General features: G+C 40.2%; 1 protein-coding gene across 3 annotated transcripts in view; it reads left to right on the top strand.

Annotated features, from left to right (window-relative positions):
• The window catches only part of PCGF6 (polycomb group ring finger 6), a 35,424-nt gene extending 12,657 nt beyond the window's left edge, over window positions 1-22,767 (top strand). The window contains exons 8-10 of one of the 3 annotated variants that reach the window (XM_026110343.2): window positions 1,013-1,111; window positions 7,611-7,697; window positions 22,474-22,767. In XM_026110343.2, the coding sequence (XP_025966128.2) occupies window positions 1,013-1,111; window positions 7,611-7,697; window positions 22,474-22,683 (396 nt within the window). In that variant the 3' untranslated portion in view covers window positions 22,684-22,767. Of the gene's footprint in view, window positions 1-1,012; window positions 1,112-7,610; window positions 7,698-15,374; window positions 17,075-22,473 lie in introns of those variants that run through there. The other 2 variants (XM_026110344.2, XM_026110345.2) reach the window with 2 other exon arrangements.
• The last annotated feature ends 1,344 nt before the right edge of the window (window positions 22,768-24,111 follow it).

The raw sequence follows: 24,111 nt of genomic DNA, 5'->3' as shown, positions 1-24,111 counted from the left end.
TGTAAGGCATGCAGCAAGCATACATATAGCATCACCAAACTTGTAGTAGCATGGGTCCCCAGATCAGGGCTGGCTGGTATTTCTAGCTCTTAAATGTATAAATCAAATTATTCTTCCCAAACCACAGTTATCACAAGTACATGTGTGCATTCATGATTTAGTTGAAAGGTAGACTCTGACCCTATTTCAAATGGAAAAAATATGGTGAAACTGGATAGCAAATCACAGCTATTCAGCATTTGTTAACATGGATTGCAATCATCTGCTCTGCCTTTATGCTTCTTCACTTAGTCACCCATATTACCAGTCAGCTGTTTAAAATTTTATCCATGGAAGAGAAAGCCATTAAAATCTTTGAGACCAGTGTAATAAATGCTTTGTTATTGCGGTCCTCACTATGAAAATAATTAGAAACGATATGAGAAGATTTCAGACCAGTCTTGCCCTAGTGTTCTACATAGCATATTTTAAATGATTCTGGAATTTCATGGATTAAGTTGATTCCAGCCCAAGCCATGATACTTTTGGAATACTAAAGAACTTCAAAGCTCCATGCATTACAGAGTGATATGGTTTATTTTTTGAATTCGTGTTTGACACACAAGCCTGATTTGGGGAAAAGAAGCAGATTTTAGAAAATATCTCTAATGTGCCTCTGATGAGTAAATGGTTTTATTTTGTGCAATAAAAATTCTTAAAATTGTGTGATACTGATTTCTGTGCTGATTTAATAGCAAATCTCACTCTCCAGTACTTCAATAATGAAAAAAGACTGAAGTCAACAGCAGGTTATTTTTAAGTGTTGTTTTAAACAGCAGGAAGTTTGAACACAGAGTCTGATTAATTCATATTTAGTCCCTTTCCTATGGGGTCATTGGGAAGTAGTTAAGAAAAGAGTCAAAAATTAAGTTGTCTTCACCTGTTTGGTTGGGCCTTGAAGTGTTTTGGAGTTTGTGGGGGATGATGGCTGGAAATGCACAGTATCTTAAAATCTCATGTTTATTCTTTGCAGCCTTTGGAAAAGAAGTTTGTGCGTGTTTCAGGGGAGGCAACCATTGGACATGTGGAGAAATTTCTCAGAAGAAAAATGGATCTGGATCCTGCTTGTCAGGTATGCCATAAAGCTGATAAGCTTCTCATAGAGTGAAAGCTTTTCTTCTAACATGTTAACTGAATGATGTATTTAGCTCTTACGAGTTCACTGTGATCAATGTAATACATATGTTTCAGACAGAACACTTCTGTTGTCCATCAGAAGCTAGAAGTAATATAGTTTAATGCTGTGGGTTCTTAAATGTTGTCATTCACAAGGAATAACTCTCCCAAGTCACTTGCAATATGTTTAATTTCTCTATACGAGTAAAGAAGAATTATAAAGAATTTCTGAAGTACCGTGTAAGATTTCAGCAGGTGAAATCCAAATGCAAAAGATATTGTTGTCTCAAAGATGAAACTAAGCCTATAGACAGGAAAGTGTGGAAGCACAGGAGTATGTGAAGGCAGAGACTGAGATAGGAGCTGAATAACAGTAAAATTGAATTGAATGTTGAAGGAAGCAAACAATGAGGAGAAGGATAAGAAAGGATGATGATGTTTTAGGTCGACATGTTGAAACGAAAGCTCTGAATGCAAAATGTAGGCACGTGCTTCCAAGTTAGAATTCGGTGGAACAGAATATGAAATGAAAGAATTTAACTTTCCATTTCTCAGCCAAGTTGATAGGAATTGCACGTCAAAATCTTTTCAACTCTTAAATAAGTTCCAGCAAACGTTCAGTTGCAAAGGCTGAAGGAATTTCATAAGGTATAAATGATTCTTGTAACTACTGGTAATTGGAAAATCCAACTGCTATTAATGAGAATAGGTAAATGGTAGAAGTTAAGGCCTTTGGAGTTAAGGCCGCTTCATCCAGCGATAATTTTCTGAGGCAATACTGTGTGCTGCCGTAATGAGTCTTCATTTGTGCTAGTTACCTTTTCTGTGTTGGCAGAACAAATTGGATATAAATTATTCATCATCCTGAAGAAGTAACGTATTTTCATTTACTGGTTTCCTTTTAGTAAGAGTCTCTGCAGCTTCTTTGTCACATGGTAGTGACTTGATATCATGAACAAATAAAAACTTCCTCAAAATGAGGCTAGAGAAACCTCTTGTATTAATGGAGTTGTGGCTTATTTGAGGTGAAGGGATTTTCTTGTTTGTCTAGGTTTTCTTAAGCATTATATCATAATCTCAATTTTCAGAAACACTGAGCATCCATAATGAAAACCGCAGGTACTAACCTCTCAAAATCAAGCTAGGACTGTGTTTTTGAATCTTTCAGATTTGCAATCTTGAGACTGTCTAATAGAGTTTACTTGAGGAATTGTTTTCCCCTCTGTTGCTTTCCGCTTGGACTTCAGCAGACAAGAAGTGATCCATTGTTGATGGAGAAATGTTAGTGTGTTTAAGAATGCTGATGACTTTATAGACTTCCTTTCTCAAGATGATATTGCTGGATGCTGACCAAATCACTTATCTCTACTAGTATCCAATATGCTATTCTGGAGTAAGGTAATAAGGCACAATGCTTGGCTAATTCTAATCTCTGGCAGAGTTTACATAGAAAAGGCCAATCTGGAAGAAGTGTTAAGTCTGCTCTAATTCTTCCACAATCAGATCCTTTATCCACCTTTTTTCTTAACTGATCCTTTTTTCTGCTTGTTTTTCCCTTGGTCACTAGAAACATGTAGTAGTTTTCCAGGCCACAAACTGAATGATTTCTAGAGTATATTCAGGCCTATTTTTGAAAGATTAGGGAATTACAAAAATGAAGCAGGAAGTATTTTTCCTATACTGATTCATCATTTCTTTGCCACGTGGGGACTTAAGAATAAGGGAGTACATGTACCAAACTGTCATCTTCTCACTGTAGTATGCAGAAATGAAGCTCATGGTTTGTTGGTAAAGATGTAGGGAGAGAAAGAGATGTCAGATGTGTCACTGAAGATTAAAAAGACTGATGAATCATGTCTTACTCCAGCTTCCAGGGATGGCTAATAAAATGCAGACAGTAAAACTAAATTAAGGAAAAAAATGAATATAAATCAGCACAGACAAGCATTTAGGAAATACATTGTCAATCATATATGCAAAGAATACAAAGAATGTAAATGTGAAGGGTACATGGCTGCTTTTTTTTTTTTTTTTTTCTTTTTTTTTTTTCCCCTCTCCATTTTGCTGCAAAAATTTGGAAGATTGTTGAGGAATTGTAATGGTTTGCTTCCTGTAGGCTTCCCCAAGTATGTTAAAGAAGCAATAGATACTAACTTAGGACAACATGCTTTTTTAATACTGTTTTTGTCTTGATTTCTGACTGTGTAGTTCTTCATCATGCTTACCTTAAAATAATCAATCTCTGCATAAAAATGTCATGAGCTTGATTAGTCCGACTTCAGCCTAGAATCCAAGAACCAGATCCCCCTGGAAAGCTAGGAAATTCCTTTTACTGCAGCACCAATTTCAGGCACCCTTCTGCTAACACGCACTACATTTGCAGGATTTTTTTTCCCCCTGTTTTTATCTACAGAAAACTGTTACTGGCACAGAATTAAATCATGCTTTACCTGGGACTTGAAAGGATTTGACTGTGAGGAAGAAGGACTGTGTCTTTCTTCCTTTCTCTCCTCAGTATATTGATGACATCCTTGGTTTGCTGGTGCTTTCAATAAGGACAACAGTTTTGGTGATTCTATGAATGAAATCAGTTCCTACTGAGAATGCTTTTGCAGACTATCAAAATAAGCTAATTTGGAGAGTGTTTTAGTTCTTCCTTGTTACAGCTGATTCGATGACTGAATGACAAAAAAGTATGTTACCCGTTCTTCCAAACTGCTGATTGTCCTTAGACTTTTTTTACTTGGTTTGTTTCTGTGGAATATTAGCTAATATTTGTACTTATTCATCAACCTGCACAAGTGGGGTGGATTGTGGTTAATGAAAATGTGAAATGATGAACCATCTCTGACTTGTGTGACAGTATATATGAATCTAAAGGCAGTTTTGAAGCTACTGTGTTTTTTCTAGTCTGGAGTCTGCAAGCCTCAAATTATTTGCTGACTTTTGCATTTGAGTTTGCAAATGGATTATGCTTCAAATTTGCTAGTTTATCTGAAAGGTTAAGGCTTTGTTTATTTTTATCTATCACTTTGGCTGATAGACTGTGGTCTACTCTTACTTATGCTTTGTTTTGATCTCTGTGCTTTGGGCAAGAATTAACTTTCTGAGTGTGTGTATATATATATTTCTAATGGCAAAGTCTTGAATATTCTAGTTGGAATTTGGGTTTTTTGAGGAAATGTTGAGATTTTTGAGAGACTTTTTGGGATTGCTAGTCATAGCTAAGTAGGTAACATTCAATTTGAACTAAATACAGGTGACAGTGTATGGAACCTATAAGACACTTAGCTTTGACATCTGATGTACATCTGTACGGTTTGTGTTTTGCCTAAGAATGGAGAGAAAATGGGAAATTAATGGGATATATCACTTCATTTGAGCCATCCTGCAGCAGCATTATCCTTTCTTGCCAAAGGTAGCAGAACAATCCCTTGATCACAAAGTGGAGACTTGTAGTTCATCTAATCTGAATGCATTGGTGTGGTTTATGGGATAGAAACGTTCCCTAATCAAATGTGCATTCCTGCAAGTACGTATGGAAACTAGAGCCTATGGGGAAAAGACTGGAAGCAAGTCTGTGCTCATACCGTGTAGCTGCTGGTGCAGTCAGTCTCTTTATGCCAGTCTTAGACTCCAAACTAGGTGCATCTGGTAAGATGGAAGAGTAAATAGCAGCTAAAGGAAGTAAAAGGTTTTGCCAGCTTTTGGATAATTAGCCCAAGTACTCAGACCGACCTCTAAAACTTTGTTTTGTTTGCCCTTCCCTGGATAATATGAGTTGGCATAGAAACTATGGATGGAGGAATAATGCTTTCTGGGCCAAGTTTACCCTTGGGATGAGCCGTATATGGGATGTCCTGTATATGAGTTTCCCATTTTATCTTCATTTTACTTGATGAGTATTAACTTGTAATTGTCTTTTATCATGGCTTTTAGAGAAATAGTTCTTGTGTGCAGCAAACGTGCCACCTAATGAAAATATATGGCATAATGGAAAGGCTATTTTATTTTACTAAGAATTTTGTCAGGTATGACTGAGTTATTTGGTAGCTGCACCTTTGTATTTTCTTTCAGCAAAAGGTCAAACTGTATTTACTGCTGTCTCACTAGCTCTCAGTACTAGTTGGCTTCAATTTCACTGGTTAGTTGAGACTATAATAAATTTGTAACACTTGTGTTGATGGTGCCTCTTTTGTACATAGAATGTATTCATTTCTGTATGGCACAAGGATATCTCTGAGACAGATACTTTGCAACTGATTTCCATACTTCAGCTGGCATTTTTTTCATTGTATATTTTATTCTCTTGTCCTTACAGAATGAATCCTATCATAACAATTAGCAAGGAGAAATTCAGGCTCTGGTGCTAGAATGAGGAGATGAGGCATTTGGTATTCAGAGCACTCTAAGGAGGTGGATGTGCAAAACCGTTCATAATTTATTTGAAGACACTGAATCTTTAATAACTATCGTTTGAAACTGGAACAGTGGGGTTAACAATGGGCTATTTCCAAACAAGCATTCTGATTCTGTATTGCAAGATTGTCAGCAGTTGCCACTATGTCTTTATATCCTATGGCAGGCAAATAGCTTCTTTTTTACTTCTATTTCTGTATAGAGTACATGTGTGTGCATGCACACATGTGCATGCCCACACACAAAAGTGGGAGCAGTTTCAGTTTTCAGTACCTTATAATATAAATAATTATGAGCTTATAACCCAGAAGTAATTCATCTCATATGTCACCAGAAAGTGTAGGAGGCATGTCTCTCTTCCTAGGGTAATAATTATACAGGCTAGAGTGCAAGGGAACTAGAGGAGAAATAACTGTAGCCAGCTTTCAAAAAGAAAAAATACCTGTTTCCTTCAGGTGCTGTATTTTAAATATCTCAAATACTGGTGTTACAAAAAAAAAATCATTTTTAGGATCAATAATTCATCAATACTTAATGTTATGTCCAAATGAATTTTTACGTGCTGGCTTCTTCATAAAGCTAAAAGCAGAAGTAACACTAAGCAGTTTATATCTTCTGCCCGTTTTAGAACCGTAATTTAAAATTAAATCTAAAGGGGATGGAGTATTCCACGTACTTCTCATACCACAAATGAAGTGAAATAACTTAACCATTTTGAGCCTCTAAAGAGTAGAATTCCTTCTCAGAACAACATGTAGTCAACCAGCATGAGGCATAATTCTGAATCTTTTCATGAAGAACAGGAGAAGAATAGTGGGTGAGTATGCAGAAGAGCAGAAATTCAGACAAACTGAGTAGCTGAAACAGAGAAGACAGTGTATCCTGTAGTGCAGTGTGGCTATATAACCATATAAGAGAACGTGTAATGATATTGCAGTATGCTTCCTGGCTACTGCAGTGGCAAAGCTCAGACTTGTTTCTTGCAGAAAGTTGTAGGACAGCTCATTGTCAATGCTCTTAACTTTAATTTCAAGTTTGGTCATTGTAGTTAATTCACAGATGGGAGCCCTCTCATTTCCCTACTTAGGAATTGCTTATAAGAAAAATATAGCCAAGCTGCAGTTATGGAAGAATGTAACTGTGCTGTGTTTGCTGCTCTAATTTGGGGTGTTAGAGACTGGATTTACACTATGCACAGTTTCTTGGTGATACTTAGTAAATTCGTGGTAATTTTCTAAAGAAATATATAGTCCACAATAATCAAGGCAAGGATTTCAGAACTTCTGGTTCTGAATTAGCTATCGTTTCCCCAAATAACTGTTTCTGTGGACAGTTGCTTAATGTAAGTGCCTCCTCCAGAATTGCAGGCATCCTTGACATAGTTTTGCCGCAGTGGAGGACATTACTTAGAATTGCTGAGTATGCCCTTCACTTGTATCACGGAAGTACTGATTGCATTTTGAAGAAGGGCTGTGTGAGGCACTTGCTAACAGTGGCATGCAGTGAGCTGTTCTTTTCTGTTCAACCGCTTCTCCCCAACCAGTCTTAGTAAGCAGACATATTTGTTTTCTCATTCAGGATAAGGATGACAGTAGCACTGTTTAATCTCCTGCTAGTAGCACAGACTGTTTTTCTGTTTACTGTTTTTCGGAGCTGACAAACAACACTGGATGTTTGTGAGACAATTTTAATGCGTGTGATCTAAGTTACCATTGAATCCATCACAGCTATTGCTAAACAGCTTTTTTTCCAGCAAAAAGACCAAACTGTGAGTGAAACAAACTGTCCTCTCTGTTCCAGAAGTGAGCCTCAGTTTAACTTGGGAAGGTGTAGGCAGAGGAGGGCATTAGTGCTGGGCCTGCTAAATACATTTGGAGAACAAAGATAAAGATTTTAGTGTCCAAGATGCTAGAATAGTGCTTGTCTGACCAGCACTGGATCTGCTTTATGAAATACCAAATGTAAAGTGCTTAGAAACTGTTTTGCTCGTCCAAGGATAGGTTGAACTTTTTGACGATACTTGTGTTCTTTCACAGGTAGACATCATTTGTGGTGACCATTTGTTAGAACACTACCAGACACTGAGGGAAATTCGTCGAGCCATAGGAGAGAGTGCGATACAGGTAGGTGCAGTAGCTGGGGCTTTGTTCTCGGTTTTGTATTTTAAAATAGAACACTTCTTTGTTAAGTTGTCGGGTAGCACCAACTTGTCTGAAGTCACGTACAAAATCTTTCCAGCTTTGCACAGAATGTTCCTTATATTATAATTGGAGTTGAGATGTATACCACGTGCTAAGAGTGTTCTTGACAGTTTGATGATATTCTGGATATGAGCTTTTTCTATTCTGAAACAAGTTGCTCTCATGCCAGAAATAAATTATACCAGCCTTTCTTTCCATTAACATTTCTTGTCATCCTCCCTGGTGATAGTATCACTGCAGGAAATCAAAGGACTGAAACATCCCAAATAAGACTAGCCTTGCGACTGGGTCAGAAAATCAAACTTGCTCGTAAAAGCATAAACCAAAGATGCAGAATAATGAACTCAATCAGTATGCTTGATGTGCTTTATACAGCTCCTGCGAGCAGCCTGACTGTATAGCCAACTATCTCTTGTTGATAACTTAATGACTGCTGCTGACTCTGCAAATAAGAAAACATTATTTAAGTCCTTGGGAATTTTTGCAAGCATTTTTATAGTGGGGAGGTCACACTGTTCTAGGAGTGCAGCAGCAACAACATAGTAATCTGTCCAGTGCAGAGTAGGAGACAGATGTAAACCATGATGTATGGTAACCTTTGTATTAATCAAAATCTGGAAGTCTGAAATAATGGCTAATGTAATACTGACCTAAATCTTATTAGAAAAGTGTATTCTTACTGTATCATATTTGAAGAGCAACGTAAAGACTTGGCATAAAGGCTAAAGTAGTTGCAAACTCATTTCACTTGAGTTGCTTGCACACACACAGGCAAAATACTGTATATTTAAACTTCCCATTAAAAGCTTTAATGCTACAAGAGAGATTCTTGGTCAGGGGCAAAAAGCGAGTGCCTGTTTCAAGGTGTCCTGGACAGTATACATCCTATATCTGACCTGAGGAACCAGGAGGGATCCCATGGTTGGGACAGAAACAGGATTTGTACATGGCTGATGCTGCAGTGCTGACAGACCTTAAAAATCTTTGAGGCTTGTGAACTTTATTATCTTTCATCGCAGAAACTGAAGTGAATGTCAAGCTTGCTGTCTTGGCTGCTTACAGAATAGTATGAAGAAAAACTGAAAATGCAGTCTACAGGGGGAGGGAGCAGAAAATGGGAGGAGGAAGCCACTGGCAACATAAACTCACTTCTGACTTAATGAATTGATTATAAATAAAGGCAGCAATGAACACAGTGATGAAATACCCTCTACTGAAAACTTCAGTAAACATCAGGGGGATGATTCATGGCCAAATTTAAGTGCTTTTAAACTTCCTCCTCACACAAAAGCTTTTCATGTGTGAAAAATGTTCTTCGGAAAGGGCTTTAAGGAAAACTGCATTGGCTTAAATTCTTCTCAGAAATGGTTTTGTGTGACTGATGTTTAGTGACTAAGTACCAGTCAGCAGCTCCAGGAAGAGAGCAGTCATCTTGGGATACATTCTCCAGGGATGTATCAAATTTTGTTACTACAAAATCAGCACGTTAGTGATGAATTCTAGCACGCCTGCTATACTGGGCAAACAGAGAAAGGTCTTTGCTTTTCTGAAGTCCTGTGTTTTCGTAGTCACTTTTGCCAGTAAATTTGGAAGATGAGATTCAGCCTTAATTGTTCTTTGTTTTGTTGCTGTTAGGATGCCAGAGAGTTACAGTAGGTATGCTACAAATAAATAGTAGTTCCTTCTTTAGTGATGTTGAAATAATTGTGACACGTCTTCATGTGTTATGTTCTCACTTTACATTATTTTTCAGAAATAAAAGGATGCATTTCTAATGCAAATATCTTGCAAACTGTTTTTAGACGTGGAAGACCAAGTCCACAAATGATAAGAGTTGATTGTCCTCCTCTCCATTCCCCAGACCTGAAATTCAACAAGGGGAATGGTTGTCCTGGCCCAGTGATACAACAGCTACACAGGGACATTTGATGGATTTTGTAGTAAGCTCCTAGGACATCTTGTGCCATTGTATCCTTCCAGCCTCAACAAACCAGTGTTGGTGCTTGGAATGCCCCTAATAGCATTCATTAGGATGCAGAATCACTTCTCAAAGCTATCATTATCATTTACTGCTTTGAGGTTTATTGTAGACATTTTGTGCTAAGACAATAGTTTCAGTAGCTATTCATGCGATACAAAGGCATTTAAAGAAATAAACACTGTTTTTGATTTACGTGAGTACTATCATTGATGTCATCTAAGAGAAGGAAAATAACTGCACTTCTGAATCACAGTTTTCACTTGCAAGTTCATTCATGTCAGCAGTTAATCTTTCTGCTGTCTGAGAAAACTGATTTCAAAACTGCAAATAAGTTTGTTTGTCAAAGGCTTTACTTTTAACATGCGTTCTTTGCAACACTTTCACTGGAAGGATTTCTTTAAATTTGCTAATCCTAGCAGTGCAACATAAGATATAATTTGTTAATGACTTGATTTTTCTAGGCCATTATCGTTTTAATTCTTTAGGGGCTTTCCATCCTTCTAAATGATTCTTCTAAATTTTCGGGGTGGTGTTTCGTGAAGATTTTGGCCTTTTCTACTTAGTAACAATGTGTAGTTAGACCTCAGATCTTCAGTAAGTTAAAGCCTCCTACAGGTGCAAGCTAGCAGGTTTTTAGCTGTTTGGAGTAACTGCTGCCTTTCCAACAGTATTGGAAGATCAAGTGTGATCTGATGGGAAAATAAATTTACCAGCTATGTAAGAACATGTTTTGGCTGTTTTAATCAGATAATATATATATCAGATATAATTAATTAATATAAAATGAAGTGACTTTGCTTAATTTTTAAAACAATGTGTGTAACTTGTGGAATTTACTGCAAGGAAAGATCAAAGACTGTGATAGAAATTTTCTTAAAGGCTCAATAATTTTGCTACCAAGCGTTTAGATCTGTGTAAATATGAATTTGATCAAGTAGCTGAGGAAGGAAGCCTCTTATTAACTGTCTGGGAATATCATTTCTTTCCTGCATTACAATCCTCCCCTCTGCTGAACAAATGCAGTATGATCCAGGCTGCTAGTTATTTTCACCTGTCTGAAGTTGGCCTTCTCACAGAGAGCTCTGCATCACTGACAAATATAATGAGTGCAGACGTGGGAAAGGCTAAAAGGGGTAGTTTCCTTGTCCCTGGCCCTTGGCAGAGGTCTTGCAGATTTTACTGCTCTCTTTGTAACTCTCATCTTTTTGTAAACCAGTGCCACTGTGTGTGTTTGGGTTTTTGTTGTTGTTGTTGTTGTTGTTGTTGTTGTGTTGTTTTGTTTTGTTTTTTAGCATCTCCTGAGCTAGACAGGAAGATCTATGATCTAATGTAATTACTCTGACCATCTAGCACACATCTGTTATGGAAGTGTTATACTCTGCTCTGTGAGGTTATTGAATTTGGGGAGCGAGGTGCTTTTTGTTGCTGCTGCTCTTGCCACATCAAAGGACACATACACTATGATGTTTCTGTTTGCCTGCTGCACTCTGAAGTTTATAGTTGGGTGTAGCAGGTGGGATCCTTTACAGTTTGTTAGGTCAGGTTCACAAATGTCTAGCAAAGAACACTTGAGGGTTTTGCTGTATGAAAAGATCATATTTCATTTTGCTTTTCTTTTGGGCACATCTGAGTTATCCTGATTTGAGATCTGTAATAAACAGTAAGAGATCATTCTGTTTGGATTTCCCCTTAGAATAGTATCCAGAGAAGGCAGCTGAACATGAATACAAATGTGTAATTATTCACTTTTTAAATATTATAGAGTAAGCAGTGCCAATACTGGATTAACTCACAGCTTCTCTTAGTACAGAAGTAATTGCAGTGGGTTTGGCTTTTGGTTTAAAAGTGATATTTCCTGTGTAGATAGATCATTTCTTTAAGTGTACTATTGAAAAATATTCGATTTGAAAACTCATTCATCAAAGGGTATCTTGTAGCATTTTTTTTCTTGCAAATATATTTTCCTTTAAGAAACTCTGCCATAGAGGAAAAACTCTATTATTGACCACAGTTCTCCAAAAAAGGAAGCTTGAATATGTTTTAGTCTCTCAACGGAAATAGCCAACAAGTACAAGGAGCAAGTACACCTCTGTGAAGGTAAAACAGGATATTACATGCCAAGAGGTTGGTAAGAATGTTAGAAGTATCTGTTCTACTTAGTGAGAAGTGAGGATGAGCAGGATCCTATCTTCACATTGCAATATAGTCAGCCTGCTTTGTATTAGGCACTGAGTAAATGGGTAAATAAAGGCTCCTGCCTCTTCGTAGTATCCTTTTAGGAGTAGCGATGGGTTCCCAGTAATTAACAGGATGAGAAGAGAAAGAAAAGTTAGTGAGCTGGCACTAATAAAACAGCAATAAAATAACTTTTTGCATTCTTGTCCATTGAAGTTAAGATTGGTTGGCACCTGCCCTGCACTAAGCCCTCGTTTGTCATTGTAAGCATCCTTTAAGGGAAAGTGAAATGGTTGCATGAGACTCGTGGGGCACGTTTACTGTTACTCTGAAGTGGCTGTATCACCCGTAGCTGTAGAGTTAGAGAAAATATATACATATATATATATACACACACATACATATAAATATATATATTGCGGCCTGTACTTAGTCTCCTTCTGTGAACATAGTGATGTGCTGCCCATTTTTCAACGTGACCTTCTGGTTGTTTTTCAAGGTTTCTATAAACAAATACTTTGACCCATTTTTCTCAGTGCACTTTAATCCCTTGTTCTGATCATCAGTCTTGAACATGTGACTGACATCAATTAGGAAAGCATTTGGATTTGATTTGTAGATGCCAAAAGTTTGTGGATTGAAAAGTGATTAAACAAGTTTGTGGAAGAAAAGTCACCAGAAGACACTGAATGCAAAGCAGCAGCCTCTTACTCGAGATGTTTCAGAAACCTAAGGCTTTGGAAGCTGGAACAGTTTTCTGGGGAGGCAGCACTACATATTTGCCCTTTCCATATATTTTTATGTAGGCTTTCACCATTGGGCTAGGTATCCTTTTGGTCTGCCCTGGTATGGCCATTCTTTGGGCTTAAATTTAAATTTTATTTATTATGATTATTGTTTTTGTTGGCTCCTTCTTTGGCGCTCTCTTTTCCCAACTTAGACTATTGATCTCTTCTTTAAGTAAATGACAATATCAATAGCCAGAAGTTAGACTCAAAACTCAACTAAATGACTGGCTAAATTGATCAAAGTTATTGCTGTTGGAAATCTGATCTCCTTTGTTATGAATCTGTTCATCACATTTGAGAACTCCCGTAGCTGTTCCACTTTGTTTTTCTTCTTGGATAACATGCTGCAACATTTTTCTTTCCAAAACAGCAGCTTTGTTTCCCAGAGACACCACTAAGCTGCCAAAGAGACCTAAGAAACTGGATGCTAGAAGGGAGGGTTTAGTAGTTATATCCAGCAGCAGTTAGGGTTTTGTTTTTTTTTTTTTTTTTTTTTCTCTTGCTGAAAGAGCGTTGTGGCACTGCAGGCAAGACAAAGCTGTTTTTCTAGTAAGAGGTCATCTTTCAGACAGATAATGAAGATGTTGATAGGCACTGTCTGAAAAGAATTGCCAAGGGAAGAAATAGAGCATGTAATGGAAGCATGAAAAAGCAACTTCTGTTCTCTTGATTCTTTTTGAGATCAATTCCTTAATTTTAGGTTTCCTCCAATGCAAAATCATTCAGAGATTTCTGTAAGTAGTTGATGCAACAATGAAGTAACATTTTTTACATAGAGAACAAACTATTGTTTAAAAAAAAAAAAAAGGCATTCTTTCAAAATACATTGAGACTAATGTAGAACTTTCTACCATGGCTTTATTATACTACAGCGCTGGCAAATTAAAGATTTTTTTTCTAATGTGCTGCTGTATTCCATCACACAGACCAGTGTAGCTTATCTGCAACATATGTTATCTTAGCTCCTATATGCAAATAGATCAAAATATCAAAACCGAAATACGGCAGAAATTCTAACTGTTATTAAAGCCCGTCCGTATAAACAGGTCTAAGGCAACAAGTCAGATACCCCATGGATCAGCAGAGGGAGCAGATTTCAGAGGTGGAAGCAGGCTGAGTGCTAGACCTTTTACCAGCTGTATGTGAATCAAATGATACAAGTAAAACAGATTATAATGATACAGGAAACATCCAGTCTTGCAGATGAAGGTTTTCTATTAACTTAAGTGGAGCAGTCTCACAAGAAGAGAGGCTATGACTTTTAAAAAAAAAAAAAAAAAAAAAAATTTTTTTTGTCTTGCTTGTATTCATTGCTTAATAAATGTGTAGTACTATTCTGGGCTTTTCAGTATAGTGACATTATTTTAAGAAAAGAAGTGGGCAGGGAGAACATTCTGTCTCAGGAAAGCAAAAAGCATCCCAGAATCCTCAGTAGAAAAAGGGAGGGTAAACTCATGAAAGAAGTATGCCTGTGATTTCCTACTCAAGTATGCAACAGTCCTTCAGGTTTATGTAAAAGACAGTGAAATGTGTTTTATCATTACTGGGGAATGGAGGAAGTGGTTCCTACCCAGGATCAATATAACTAAATTCCTGAACTTGCTTTCAGAGCAGAAACAAAGGCAATGGCAGGAAAAGAGGGTGTGAAGCAGTTGGAGGAAACATTGCACTTTTCCTCCTTCTCAATCATTACAGGCACAAATCTTGAATCAGCAGCCTCTGAACTTATACTGCTGGAATGAAATGATATAAGGCACATAGTCAGGGGTATGCCATGAAAGCAGGGAGTATCATTTGCTATGCGTCGATTGATTTCGTTAATATAACAAGGATTAAAAAAGAAGTTTGGTTATGCATCCAGAATTAGGAAGAAATGGTAAGCTGCTGGCATGAGTTTCTCTAACTTGTTCTATGTAAGGAAATAATCAGCAACACTACTGTAAGAGAATTATGTTAATTATATATTACTGAGGTATCCAGGACTCTGGTTAACTTGTAGGCATGTAATTATGTAATGATTGCATATTTTAAACAGTTTTGCTTTTTACATGATCTTTTATGTTGCCTTTCTATCTTTGTTACCCCAGTTGTAAGAAGCAAAAGTGATTTGGTAGAGCCATCAGTGAACACAGTGAAATGAAGATTAGTAGTTGGGATCCAAATTCTGTGCCCAGGCAACAATGTCTTTCCTCCTCCTTTTCCTGCACTACATTTCTGTGTCTTCTTTACTTTTAGTGACTAGAGTTAAAGACCAGATTTTTGATAGCTCCTTCTAAAACTATTCAGTCAGAATTTTTTTTTCTGCCTTTCAGTATCTTGCAAAAAGCAGCATGAGTTGTAAATGGAGCCTATTATACATATAGAAGACAACTCCCTTATGTCTTTAAAATAAAAGCAAAGTACCAATTTTTACTTTTTTTTTTTTTTTTTTTGAAAAAAACCTTCTCTATCTCAAAGAGGAGAGGGGAATGTATTTCTTTGCCTTGATATTTCAAAATTTATATTTGCCATATGGAAGAGGAACAGTATAAAATGCTGAATGAGGTTGAAGCTGAGGTTCTGCCACAGAATGATCATCTTCCCTATCAGGTATTTCCTTCATTGTCTGGTATGACAAAGTGGTATGGTGATACGATTTCTCTCTCTTCTCTCTAGGATGGTTTACTTGTACTGCACTATGGCCTTGTGGTAGCTCCGCTACCAGTAACTTAAAGATTGCTAGAATATCAGATGGTGAAACAATCCAAAGTCATCAAGCTTCATCAGTGCTGTCTCTCACCAAAGAAGGCCATCTTATTTCCGGTAACAGGAAGCAAGTAAAACAAACCACCGCCAACTGCTGTATACTTGCAATTTAACACCTGACTTTACCACTGTAAAAATTACAGCTTCTGTAAGTACAGCTATAGATGTTGCTACGCTTAGTGTTACAAATGACTGTCTCCAAATTTCACTCAGCTCAGGGAACTTAAATGCTCAGACTTGCTGTATTTTTTTTTTTAATACTCTGTAAAGCCCCAAGATCTCACAGCGTTAATTGCCTTTTTCCTCTAAGCTATGAGATATTGCATACTTTTGAAGTGTCTAGCTGGAACGGTGCTCTCAGGGATGATCCTCAGTCAGCAGTATAGTGTATTCTGGGGAAGAGACAGTCATTTCCCTAAAAAGAGTGTTCTGTGATTGTCTGTCTTCAGAAGTGATTTGGGGAAAAGAGGGGAATTTTCCAAATTCAGACCAAAATAGGTAGAAAATGACGAATCACAAGCATTGTTTTTTCAGAAGTAGCATTAAATTTAATTGTTTTTCTTCAAGAAAGACAATTGTGTTTGCACTGGAAATATATTTGGTGGTAGTTTGACTTATACCAAATGGTGGATCATGCATCTGTAGTCTTAATGGAGATGAGCCAGCTGGTTAAACTATGCATGTTTTTTTAAAAAAAAAAAAAAAAAAGAAAAAAGTAGTGCTTCTTTGTACCTGCTTGCTCTACGTAAAATCGCTATCAGCCTGATTCTGCTGTCATGTAAAATCCATCAACTGATTTGACAGGCAAGAGAACAGATCCTCTTTCATTTCAGCACGTCTTTCTAGCAGCAGTGAAAATGGTAGCTCTTGCAGTCTTTCTAAAGTGTATTAGTGCATTGTAGTAGAGACCATGGTTGAGGATGTTGAGCAACATAATGTGCACCTATTACTCTCAGATTCACAAGAAGATATTAGGTAACTTTAGTTTTAACATATTAAAATACTAAATTTTATGACAGCTGTAATATTTCAAAATTCTGCTCTGTCCAAGACTCTCATAGTTTCTTGCACAGGATTAAGAACCAGAGCTTTGTATGTTGTGGTCTTCATGCACACCAGGTCATAAATGTGGGGATTCATGAAAGCTGCCTTAAGGCATGGGAGACGAGGCTCCCTCTGTAGTTGGCGAAGGGGAAGGTTCCTCCGTAAGGCATTTCAGAGCACCTAATTTAACTCGCATGCACTTGCTCACTGTCATATTCGCTGCTATGCAGTCAGTCTAGGGGGAGACCAGAATCCTCTGTCAAAAGAAAGTTTTAGTGAATCCTTCCTCAGGTCTTTGCAATAAATATTTGGTTTTGCCTGCAAAGATGACACCATAAGAAAAAAGAGGTGTTTATTTGAAGTAATTTTTGTGATGCTTCTAAAAAAGAAAACAAAACAAAAACATTTGTAACCACAATATACTATTTTACTTTCAAAGTTTGTATAAAAGTAGTGTTTAAAATGCAGCAGAAAATGAGATTATTTTGTAAACACTTTGTGAGTTGTGTTGATAAGAGAATATATATTGTAACAGTAAAATAAAGTTTATTTTAGCTGATTTCAAATTCAGTTATCTCTCATTTATTTCCATACCACTTTCTGTATGTCAGCATCAAAATTGTAGCAGTTCAGGTTGAAACTGCTGGTTGTGCTCTGAGGTTATTGGAAATATAAATTCCAATGAAGAAATGAGAAAGTTGGGAGGTGGAGGATAGTTTAATACCAGAATCTCTACTGGAGCTTATTGCAGTAACATTAATTGGAATTACATGGAGGCTCTGGGACTATCATGTTAATGAGAATTTCAATGAGAAATGGCATGTGTCAAGACTATTTGTCAACACAGATACAAGACAAAGAATGCTATGTAGTTATAAGACCCCTTTTTCTCAATGTGTATATCTTTTTGCTGCTTCTAGATCCTTTTCATCCATGTTCATGGAAGTTAAGTCCCTTGTGAACCATGTCTCTCTCTGCAGCTCCAATCTTCCTAGCTTTATACACATCATCTAGCTTGATAATACTTCCATCCCCTGTTTCATTATTACTTTTGTTATTTTTTAATTTTGTAGCAGTACACTTAAAAATATATATATATATAAAATAATATATATATATTAGCACTATGGTCATGTTTTACATTGCAAATTCTCCTCTAATCCTGTCTTGAACTTCATGCCTACAGAAGAGATTATTTGCTAAGATTAATGGCCATATAAAAACTGACAGTTAATTCAAGTTAACATCCTTCCAGGATGTCAGTCTTTATAATAGACCATTTGTGTCTCTACAGCCATTTTCTGTGTAGCCTCAAGATTACTATGCTGCCACTGGCTCTGACGTGAAAGTCAGTCTCTGTTTATTAAAAAAAAAAAAAAAAAAAAAGTCACTGATCACAGTCTAGCTACTCTGTCTGGAGCAGTCACTGCATCAGAGGATGCATCACTGATTTCTGCAGTATCTTTAAAGGGTTTGTCTGTAGGGTAAACCGCATGGCAGCTAAAATACAGAAGGTCACGACTTCCTTTTTCATTCTTTCTATGGCTTAATGAAGAGGAGTGATGCTTTGATGTATTTTTGTTGCTAGTGATGTTTTGGTACGAATGCCTGGTGGCCTCTTTGATTTCCCATTTACCTAGTTCTTTCCTTCCCCACTCCCCTCCCCAATTGCTTCCAAAAAGCATGTTCTTAGCTTAATTTTCCTGCCTAAACATGTTACTTTCTTCCATCTGGAGCATACTGTCACTGCACTGATGCTTACTTGCGATCTGGCTCCTACAGCCCCTCGCGGGGCTCTGCTGGCACATCCCCGGGCAGCGGGGGCCACCTCTGACTATTGCCAGGCTGCAGCCTGTGGGCCCTGCAGTTTCCTGCTTAAAGATAACGAGTCTGCTTGCTTTAAAATGTGCCAGTCGTCTTTCAGCTCTCCTGCTGCTGCTTTAGTTTTGTTGGTCTCCTTTTAACCTTGGTTTTCTTCCAGTCCCTTTTGGTCCTGATGATAGACGGCCTGTTGTCACAGCTCCCCTATGGGATGGCATGTCTGCCCTCGTGGGAGATAAGCCAGCTTCGTGCTCTGGACGTGAGAGGAAGGCATGCTTGAACTCGATCGCTATTTCACATACACTATATTGTTTCCTCACTGGATGAAATAATTCTGGTTTTATTTTCTGCTTACCTGCTTAGCAATTATATGGCTAAGACAGATCCTAATTAAATATCATTTTGTGCTGTAGCATATTCTGAGTTGCTTTGCAGACCCACTAATTCCTAGCAAGAGGAGACTGTGAGCCTTAATGTCACGAGTTTTTATAAATACAGAATCAAGCTACAAAAGAGTTATGAGCCTTGAGTCATGCTGGTGGTGTCCTGACTGTTTTACTTGGTTTAATACAGATTTAGTATAATAAGAAAAGAAAGTTCAGAGATGAGTAAAATATGCAGCTGAGCTCTCTTTAAATGGAGAAGGTGTTCTCATGGCAATGTTTGTATTTCACCGATTCTCTGGACACCACTGTTGCACCCAGCCTTGATCTGCACCTCCACCAGGCTCTGCCACACCTGAGCCAGGAGAACCTTTAACATTTATTTCCATAGATATGAAACAGTCAATGAATTTTATTAAAAAATTAATCAGGCTTTCTAATACTGGTGTTACATCATCATGCTTTTCTGTGTAATGATTTATGCTGATGTATGTTAACAATTGCTAGCAAATTAAAATTACATCCCTGGCATTTCTGTTTTTACCTTTCTCCAGTGTGGAGTAAATAGCAAAAAGACCAGTTTTCCCCGTGTCATCTTTGAGAGACCTTTGCTGAATGAGCTAACAGATACTTTGATTTGCTGAGGGTTCAGCAAGTTGCTATGGTTACAAGTTTAATCACTGAACAGGTCAAGTTTTATTGATTTTCAGAGATGAATGGTAATCCATTCTGAGGTGAAACGCAATATTGATCGGCTGCCTTGCAGCTGCAAAATGATTGCTGAAGCTGGATAGAACAATATCATCATCTTTACTGGGTTTTGATTTAGTTTATCATGATATTTATTTTGTAGAATACTGCTGCTTTGACACAAATTATTTTGAGAAGTGGAAAAAAGCTTTTTTTTTCCTCATTGCTTGATTAAACGAGTTATTTGGAAATGAAATCTTAAAATGCCTGTTTTCCTCTGAGGGAAACATTAACAGTAGAAAAGTAGGTGGGGATTTGGCAGAGATTACGAAGAAAACGGCGTGTTCCTGGAGAACCCTTTCCACCTGGTGCCGGGAGGCAAACAGTCCTTCCAAGATACCGCAGCATGCTCAGAGCACGCTGCTGGCGGCATGCTTTTATGTAGGCTGTGCTGAGATAAGATGCTATTTCAAGTGGCGGCCCAGTATGTCCTTCCAGAAACAATACCACATTCTTGCATATACCGGGGACTGAACGGTAAGAACTGCCTGGGGTGAGAAGCCTAATGCCATTCGCAAGAACCTGCAATCTCCTTTTTTTTTTCTCGTGGGACATGAGGAAATATTTTACCTACGAATGGCAATAAAATAACAGGTTGTTTAAATGCCACAGCATAGAGAACAAGGCTGGGGTGGTTTTCGCTATGTAAGGAAGTCCGTGCGAGTGGGTAAGCTGAATGCAAGGACACCTGCATTCCCTTTTCAGCACTGTCATTGACTTGTGCTGTGACCTTGAACTGAGTTCCTCGCCTCTCAGTTTTGTCCATCCACTGCAACACTAACGTGTGTAAAGTGTGCTGAGTGCTGTGAATGAAACGCTCCAAACTGCTGCTGGGTATGTAAGGGCAGGCAATCAGCAGAAAAACACTAAGATCTTTTTCATAGCTGAACGAAGGCATAACAGATGGGAGCAGTAACAATACCTATTACCAAAGCAACCAAATGTTTTTCTTTTGAAGACTGTACTTTAACGTGTTTAAAATTCTGCTGAGTGATAAACAACAGGGCTGAACTTGCAGGTTGCTGTTGCAGGTTGTTGCAGCTGCACGTGATTGATTTGTTTGCCTGCGGAGAATTTCAGTCCAAGGGAATCAGCTGTTTTTAAGAAACAAATAGTCCAGTGAACAGTAAAAAATAGTAAAGCCTCTTTCATTCTGGCTTTCTTTGCTTTCATAGTTTTGCCTTTTGTCTGCAAATGAGTTTGTGAGAAAGCTCACATCAGTGTTGAGGTGTTCATAATTTCTGCCTTTTGGGTGGGTTTCCTGGTGACTAATAAGAGGATTCAGATTTGTTATCAATGAGCATGTTTTGCCTGTGCGGCAGCTTGCATGAAACTTGGAGGAGTCTGGTATCTTTGAGACCTTTAGTCCTCTGTCGAATGTGGCTGAAGTTAAGCTGCTGAGCAGAAAAAATGCCTGGGGAAGGGAGGGCGTTCAGTCACAGTGTGCTCACGTAATCCTCGGTTCCTTAAGGATCCAGCCTAAGACTATTTCAGCTTGCCAAAACATTTTGGCCTGCTTCAAACACTGCTGGATGTTTTTAGTCATGCAGCTCCAGGGCCTCTTTGCTAGACTAGGGATTTGCTAATGACGTGTTTTTGTTTTGTAAATGTTTCTATTGAAAATCTGCTTAAATTTGATGATGTTCTAAGCCTCAGTGCAAACTGTATTTTTAGAGTCTGACCTCAACTTTTACAAGTGGCATCTCCAAACAGCTTGTTCTTGCAGGCCGTGCTCAGGTCTGTGCACATCTGCCACCCCAGAAAATGACCGCGAAGGCTGCCCTGGGCCTAGGAGAGCCAGGAGCTCGTGTCTCCTGCGTCTTCCACAATGTCCCCCTCTTGCAGGCAGCCAGCAGAACGTAAAGCATGCAATTTTGTTATTTCAGGACCTCAAGCCAGTTTTGTGACTTAAGTAAGGACAGGAAGGGGAGACAGGCCCCGATTTCTGAAAGCCTGGACCCGACAATTTGCGGTACTGAGACTGCAATGCCAGATATCAGTCCGCTTCCTTATGCCAGGTGTCACGTGTCTGCGGGCTCTGCAATCATGCTCTGGAATTTTCTGGGCAGTTCCCTTCCAATTAAATGGATGAGGCTGGTTTTAGCATGTACACTGCTCCTTCTTTGTGTTACCGGCAACACAACCGAGCTCCAGCAGAACTGTCAGCTCTAGGCACCAGAGCCTCGCTTTCTGGTAAATGCTGCTTTAACGAGGATACAATCATTTATCATGGAGTTACAGGCTCCTCGCCTTTCTAGCTGGGTGAATCGCAGGTTTTGGATAAAGACCTTGGCAGAGGCTGCCCTGCCCCGCTGCAGGAGTGCATTGCTCCCTCCCCGTGACTGCAGACTGTGCATCTGCAGCTCTTTTTGTCCAGCTGGAGTCACCTGGGATGGAATAGGGGCTGCACTGAAGCGCCCTTACTGACAGCCCCTTCCCTTCTCACTACTAACACGTTCCTGAAGTGCAGCCTGTTGCAGCACGCTGGGGATCACGACTGACGGCTCTTCTGCTCTGGCGTGAGGGATTTCCCACCTTTTTTCCCTCCTATCCTGGTCCCCTAACTCCACCCAAGCAGTGCCCTGCTTGCACGTCCTGCTACGTTTGCCAAGCGATCTTATTCCCATATGCCTGCGAAGACTTGCCCAGATGAGCTCATATCACTGGTGTTATTTCAGTAACTTTAAAGTGTCAAACCCTACTGCTGTGGATATCTGGTCATTCAGATACACATTTGGCAGCTCCAGGAGGAAGCTCTTCTCCCTGCAGAGGTGTCTGTGCTCAGGTGCTGGAGGAGGCTTTGCTCTGAATTGCCTGTAGGTTCCTTCTTGCTGAACAATGGGGCTCTTCCCTGGTCTGGAAATGGAGATGTTTGCAGTCCTGCCAAAGAAAAATGTATTTGGGGGGGATTCTTTGAATGAATTTTCTTTGGCTCAATTCAGTGGCTTGCTCTGTCGTGAATTCCAGCATCCCGACAAGTTTCACTAGCTAGATTTTTCCTCTGCATGCAGGGACTCTCGCTGCCTTTCAGGAACTGCAGGTTTCAGCGCAGGCGGTTACTGCAAGGCTCCCCAGAGGAGCCCAAGGTCTCCTGGTTCCAGGATCACGATGGAAAAAAGCATCTTCCATCGCTGCAGCAGCAGAAGGTGACCCAGGCCTGCCTCAGCCGGCGTCCCAGCCTGGACGGGCTGCCCCATCCCCCCGACGGGGAAATGAAATGAGCATAGCCGAGCCGCCACGAAGCCCAGCTGCACACGCAGGCCAGCATCTCCAGCCAGCCGGCTATGGGGTGGGGGCTTGCCGCCCTTCACGGAGGCTGGAGCCCTTCGTGGTGGAGGGACGAGGGCAAGGTAACACCGTGGAGAAATGGCTGCTCTTTGCTTCTTCCCGGTGTGACGGTGCAGCCAGTGTCTGCAGCTGCCTTTTATCTGCAGGGCCGAGGTTCTGCAGAGGCATAAATCTTGAAGCATCTGCAGTGTGCTTCAGTCCTTTCCCCTGGCAGCCTTGGTGATTAAAACAGCAAAAAAGATGGGGCCACAAAGGAGGATTTATTGCCCTGCTTGAGCTCAGCACTCTGCTGGAGAAGCCTTCAGGCGTGCACGAGCTGGCTGGAGGAAGGAGCGACGGTGAAGAAGGCGGCAGTAGAGGAGGCTTGGATGGAGGCAGCTGGAGGGTCAACGCTGGTGACATGCTGAGCAGGTCAGTCCCTGCTTTGTGTTGTCTTCAATCATCTCCTAAAGATGAGGAGAGCAAGGGCAAGGAGCCTCCCGTGGGGTAGGAGGTGAGAGCAGGTCCCCCGCAGCTGCCTCAACTTGGCCATGGCCCTGGGAAGGCAGAAAAGGCTTCCCAAAACCCCAGAGCCCCTCCTGGCTTTCTCTGCATCCCTTACACCACCCAGGAATGGCACAGTGCCCACGCAAGGAGGTGGGTAACCAGACTCGGTGACCTCCGCAGTCCTGCAAAGCCCGGTGTCGCCCTGGGCCTGGGAATCGGTGCCGTGGCGGCGTTTGGAAGAGACCCGGCACCGCTCCGGACCAGGGCGAGAGGCTCCCCGCTGCCCCGGGCCATTGCTGCGGCCTTTGCAAATGCATCTGCCTGGCCGGAGCTGTCCGAGCTGCCTGTCGTCTGCAGGAAAGCGGCCACACGCTGGGTGTCCCCTGGGCTGAGACCAGCTGGTGTCTGCAAACCAGACTGCTCGACACTATGCCGATACCTGCCAGTGCCCGGGCTCCCCGCTGCCCTCGGCTGCCCCCCGCCAGCGCTGCTCCCTTGCCCTTCTCTGGCCCCATTCGCCTCAGCGCTGCCCGACCGCTCGCGGGAGGAAAGGAAAGCTCTGGCTTTGCTAGCTAGCATCCAGCGAGCTGAGCTGAGCCGAGCCGAGGGCGGCGCAGTCCGTTTAGACACAAGGGGCGGAAGCAAAGCAGCGCCGGAGGGGAGCTGCAGTTCAGCACACCCTGTGTCAGCAGCGCGGTCGCCTCTGCCTTTCCTTCCCCACGCGCTCAGCACAGAGAAACGCCCCATGTTTGCATTTCGTCACGGACAGCCAGGCCAGGAGGTGGGTGCTGGTCCATCTGTGTCCCTTCTCCCACTGCCAGGGCACGAAAGCTGCGCGAAACGAGGGCTGCATCTGCGGAAAGCAGAGATGAGCC

This window comes from Dromaius novaehollandiae, chromosome 6 (genome assembly GCF_036370855.1).
Source record: "Dromaius novaehollandiae isolate bDroNov1 chromosome 6, bDroNov1.hap1, whole genome shotgun sequence".
NCBI lineage: Eukaryota > Metazoa > Chordata > Aves > Casuariiformes > Dromaiidae > Dromaius > Dromaius novaehollandiae.
Note: the sequence above shows the minus strand (reverse complement) of the source record. Positions and strands in the feature narration are given on the sequence as shown.